This window comes from Ranitomeya variabilis, chromosome 1, assembly GCF_051348905.1.
Source record: "Ranitomeya variabilis isolate aRanVar5 chromosome 1, aRanVar5.hap1, whole genome shotgun sequence".
Classification (NCBI taxonomy): domain Eukaryota; kingdom Metazoa; phylum Chordata; class Amphibia; order Anura; family Dendrobatidae; genus Ranitomeya; species Ranitomeya variabilis.
In genome coordinates this window covers 974,065,935-974,071,934 of record NC_135232.1, presented here as the reverse complement: position 1 = coordinate 974,071,934, position 6,000 = coordinate 974,065,935, and the positions used below count along the sequence as shown (strand labels likewise).

General features: G+C 39.6%; 1 protein-coding gene across 1 annotated transcript in view; it reads left to right on the top strand.

The window, feature by feature from the left end:
* The first annotated feature begins 331 nt into the window (after positions 1–331).
* Positions 332–6,000, top strand: part of LOC143792915 (lecithin retinol acyltransferase-like) — a 75,843-nt gene continuing 70,174 nt past the window's right edge. Inside the window, exon 1 of the mRNA XM_077279383.1 lies at positions 332–925. Coding sequence (XP_077135498.1) covers positions 395–925 — 531 coding nt within the window. The 5' untranslated portion in view covers positions 332–394. The remainder of the gene's footprint in view (positions 926–6,000) is intronic.

The window sequence follows — 6,000 nt, the reverse complement described above, 5'->3', positions numbered from 1 at the left end:
ACTTGTAGTATGTGTTATCATATTCAATAGCTGGTATTTAACCAGGAATTGATAACATTTACGTCTAGTATGGTTATATTTATTAGGGATGAGGATTTCTGTTTGTCTTCATATTTACTGTAAAGATGGTGGACAGAAACAGACTGTAACATGTGGCATCTACTGTTTGACTTCCATAGCTTTTCAAGTGTTAATTGTACACGAGTCATAGGCGTATATTTATTCCTTAATTAAAAATGAAGTGTCAGTCTTGAAAGAGCTGCCTACATTTCAACCAATCCTACTAAGCTGTATAAAGCACAGGTCCCAACCCACATGCTATGAGAAAGTATTGGGCTTGCTAAGAATGTGAGCTCATTAAAGCCACTGATAAATCAGCAAGCAACTTCTGAAGATGAAAAATCCACTGTTGGATGTACTATCATTTCTTTTGGACAAGATATTATTCTTTGTGAGAGCAAATCCAAAGTGCGTTCCTATAACTGATAAAAATGGTAAAGTGTATGAAACATCGCTCTTTAGAAGAGGTGATCTTCTAGAAGTTCCACGCACTCTCTTCGTCCATTTCGGCATCTACCTTGGAAACAATCGAGTTGCACATTTAATTCCAGATATTCTTCCAGCTTTGACTTGTGAAAAGGCTCACGTTGAGAAGGTTGTGACTAACAAGAGATTGATAGCTGGAGTGCTCGCTAAAATGGCTAGTGTGAGAGTGGACAACGTGACCGATTTTGCTTATGGTTCAATTATATTAGTTAACGACATGGACCGACATTTTAAAAACGATCCTCTATCTAACGAAGAAGTGGCTCAGAGGGCTGAGAAACTTGTGGGAGCCACATCTTATAGTTTGCTGTGGGACAACTGTGAGCATTTTGTGACTTTCTGCAGATACGGTGCCGCTGTGAGCTTACAGACTGATAAGGTAACTAGATAAGAGAAATGTAGCCCAATATGAGCTGTGTGTGGATGCATGTGAATGACCACATCTTAACAATTCTGGTTAAAGATAACTGAGCAATATAAAGTACTCGTTTTAGGTCCTATGTGTGCCATGACTGAGACTTCTGCTCAAACATGATGAGTGACCACTCCAACCATGTTCACTTTAGCCAAGACTATTTTAAAGAAGGAGACTCACAACATTTCTTATAAGAATCCAAAAACAGGTTTCTCCTTGTATATTATTGTAAATATATAGATAAGAGCCTACATTTGAGAAAGCCTATGTCTTCTGCTTAGGGGGAATTTTACTGGTTAGAGTGTTGAATACTTAAGTTGTTTGCTCCTCTGTACTCCATTAGCTCAAATAACAAGTAGGGTGTATGCACCTTATAGATGTTCACCTGCATTCTTCTCTACAGACTCACTGTTTGCATTGCTAACCTGCACCACAGGGTGCTGAACACAGATGCTTTTTGTAATGTGAAGAAGCTCTTTTCATTCTGTCAATGAGCTTTTCAGGTTGGACCCTGACCTGTCCTCTGATGCCATTTTCTAATGATTCCCGAATAATCCAATAGTAGATAAAAGTAAACATTCCCTAATTGCATTCAAAACCTAATTACTGTGTGATTTCCAAAACAAGCACTGGTGCAAGAGACTAAACATTCTGGTTAAGTCAGTTAGGCCTAATGTGGCTAGAAGAAAACTTACAGCTAAATTAAAGACTGATGTTTCTCAATGGTACTCATCATGCAGGGCATCTGTAAAATTGCAAAGGTTCGCAAAGTGATTTACCATTCATCAGAACGTCAATTTAAACTTTATAATTGGATGAAAAGATGATGTTGAGTCATATATCCTCAACGTACATGTCACTCGTTAAAGAAAACATCAACTTCAGTATTCTCACACCCAGCTAACCATGTAGGGTGCTGTGAGAATATTTCACTTAGAAAATTATTGGTCATAAACGTGCAGTGCGATATGATTCAATACGTGATTAAGTACTAACAGCATTTTAGGGGATTCTCGAATTGTGAAACTTCCTGCCTTGTCACTTATACATTTAAGCAACTAAGATCAGTATACAACAAGGATCATTTCCATTAATATTATTCTAAGCACATTTATGTGCATAGAAGTAAGATGTAAGTAAGTGAAAAGAGCGCGGTACCGCTGCACGCCAAGAGTACAACATAGACTCATCCAACTACTATCACTTTAAGGTTATTAAAATATAAATATAATGGGTACAAGGCTTTTTGGATACAAACCCACAGGTCCAGGAAGATAAAAATAAAAAATAAGCAACACTCCAATTTAAATGTGCAAATGGTGGATAACTCTTTATTAGCCCGTGTGGGAAACTTTCAGGTCCACAACAGAACCTTTCTCCAGCCTGCTCTGCTGCGAAACCAAAATGTTGCCAAATGACAAAGAGTTATAATTTAAATTGGAGTTCTGCTTGTTTTTCTATTTTTATTGCTCATCTATCTACCTCTATCTGTTTTGCTGTGTGTGTGTGTGTGTATACGGTAATATATATGGTAAACTGCATCACGCTCTCTCCCGCACCTGAAATCCGCTGCCTCGGGGTAACTCTCGACTCTGCCCTGTCCTTCAAACCGCACGTCCAAACTCTTGCCACCTTCTGTTGCCTCCAACTCAAAAATATTGCCAGAATCCGTCCCTTCCTCAGCCCACAATCTACTAAAACTCTTGTGCATGCCCTCATCATCTCCCGCCTCGATTACTGCAACACCCTCCTCTGTGGCCTCCCGCTAACTCCCTTGCACCACTCCAGTCTGTCCTCAACTCTGCTGCCCGGCTAATCCACCTCTCTCCTCGCTACTTCCCTGCTTCACCCCTCTGCAAATCTCTCCACTGGCTCCCAATTCCCCAACGAATCCAGATCAAACTACTAACACTGATCTACAAAGCCATCCACAACCTGTCCCCTCCCTATATCTTTGAACTAATCTCCCAGTATCTTCCCTCACGTAATCTTCGATCCTCCCAAGACCTACTCTCCTCCACACTTATCCGTTCCTCACACAACCGCCTCCAAGGTTTCTCCCGAATATCCCCCATCCTCTGGAATTCCACGCCTTAACACGTCCGATTATCCACCACCCTTGGATCCTTCAGACGGAACCTGAAAACCCATCTCTTCAGGAAAGCCTACAGCCTGCAATAACCATTCTGACGCCTCACCAACCACCCGAGCTGCCGCCTCACCACCACCAGTGCTGCAGCACACCGACCTCCTGTCTCTTACCCATTATCCCGAAGAATGTAAGTCCGCAAGGACAGGGTCCTCTCCCCTCTGTACCAGTCTGTCACTGTAAATTTGTTTACTGTTAACGATATCTATAACCCTCTATGTAACCCCTTTTCACATGTACAGCACCATAGAATTAATGGTGCTATATAAATAAATAATAATAATAATATACAGTATAAGAAGGAAAAGTTGTGAAAATCACAGGATTGTTAGACATGTTAGTGATATGCAAACGATGAAAAAATGTTCAAAACCTCTTGATTTAAATAAGGTGTTGACAGCTCCCTTCACAAATGCTGACTAATGATGTCCCAGTTTTGCTTCATGGGAGACAAGTCGGCAAATGCTGCAGGCTATGGTAGTGCATTTAGGCTGCTACGGCTGTGACGAGTCCTACTTTTGTCTTAGGCACAACAATAGCCAGAGATTGGTCTGGTGACCACATGGTCGACACCATCAATTTGCCTTCATTAGGGAATGTCACACTGGTCCTATTCCCGATATTATGGTATGGGGTGGCATTATGCATGGTAGTTGGACTAATATTTATTCCAAATGCACAAAAAGCTCAGAGCTACCTTGATTTAATTATGTAATTAGTGGTACAAATGTCTCAGGAGCTGTTTTCAACACGCGTAACATCACCAGGCTGGATGTTGCTTGTGCTACTGTGAGCAGCCTGTATGGCTTAAATGTCCTATCATGGCCTGCAGCATCTACAGACTTGTCTAACACCACACATATCTGGCATATCATTAGTCAGTAATTGCAAAAGTTGCAGCCAGCAGCTTGATGATTAGTGTGCCCAAGTGCATTCAGCGTGTCAGAACATTTCTCAGACAACCATTAATAACCTCACTTATAACATGCTGAGACATGAAAGTGCATGTATTTCTGCGTGTGGTGCTCATTACTGGTACTAAATAAATCAAGATATTTTGTTTCCATTCATTCATAACATATAATAAACATGTCTATTGATACTATGACAAGGTAGCTGTCATCACCAACAAAGGCTTTTGCACGAAATGTTAATTTAAACGTCACTAACTAGGTTCAGTACTTTTTCCCTGTGTTATTTCTCATTATTAAATATAATATGTGAACATTTATGGTTTGATTTCTTTGCCTGTGTGGATTGTATGGGCTGTTATCGACATCTGGTGAGACGTTCATGTCAATAGCACAATAGCACCTCTAGAAAAACTTTATATATATATATATATATATATATATATATATATATATATATATATACCGTATATATATATATCATGACCTCATGACCTTAAGTGTTGGCACCCTTGACATTCTTCCAGAAAATGTAATATTCCTCCCACAGCATTATTGTAATTTCTCATGTTTTGTTTCGTTTTTCCTTTGTGTGTATTGGAACGACAACAAAAAAAAGAAAATTGGATATAGTCTCACACAAAACCCCCAAAATGGACCAGACAAAATTGCCACCCTCAACTTAATATTTGGTTGTACACACTTTGGAATAAATGACTACAATTATTCGCTTCCTATAACAATCTACAAGCTTCTTACACTTCTCTACTGGAATTTTGGACCACTCTTCTTTTGCAAACTGCTCCAGGTCTCTCATATTTGAAGGAAGTCTTCTCCCAACAGCAATTTTTAAAATCTATTCACAAGTGTGTTTAATGGAATTTAGTTCTGGACTCATTCCTGGCCACTTGTTTCTGTCCATTTCTGGATGCTTCTTGCAGTATGTCTTGAAGTAAGTTCTGCTGGAAGACCCATGATCTAGGACGCAAACCCAGCTTCCTGACACTGGACACTACATTACAACCCAAAATCCTTTGATTATCTACAGATTTCATGATGGTTACAAACAGTCATGGCACCCAGTGCCAGAGCCAGAAAAACAACCCCAAAAGATCTTTGAACCTCCACTATATTTGACTGGAGATATTGTGTTCTTTTCTTTGTAGGCCTTATTCCATTTTCGGTTAACAGTAGAATGATGTATTTTACAAAAAACTCTATCTTGGTCTCATCTGTGCACAAGACGCATTCCAGAAATATTTTGACTTACTCATGTACATTTTGGCAAACTGCAGTCTAGCTTTATATGTCTCTGTGTCAGTAGTGGGGTCCTCCTGGGTCTCTTGCCATAGTGTTTCATTTCATTCAAATGTCAATGGATAGTTCGCTTTGATACTGATGTACCCTGGGCCTGCGAGAAAGCTTGAATTTCTTTGGATTTATTGGGGCTGTTTATCCACCATCCTGACTATCCTGCGTTACCACCTTTCATCAATTTTTCTGTGCCATCCACGTCCAGGGAGATTAACTACAGTGCCATGGGTTGTAAACATCTTGATTATGTTGCGCACCGTGGACAAAGGAGCATCAAGATCTCGGGAGATGAACTTGTAACCTTGAAATTGTTGATATTTTTCAACAATTTTGGTTCCTCAAGTCCTCAGTTTTCTTCTCCTGTTTCTGTTCTACGTGCTTAGTGTGGCACATACAGACACACAATTCAAAAACTGAGTCAACTTTTCCCTTTTTTATCTGAGTTCAGGTGTGATTTTCATATTGCCCACACCTGTTATTTGCTACAGGTAAGTTTATACAAGCATCACATGCTTGAAACAAAGTTGTTTACCCAACAATTTTGGGGTTTAGTATGAAATTATGTCCAATTTGTCTTTTTTTTCTTGCCTTTTTTTGTGTTGTTCACAAAGGAAATAAACATTGGCATAACAAAGCATGTATAATTGCAATGATTTTTTTTGGAG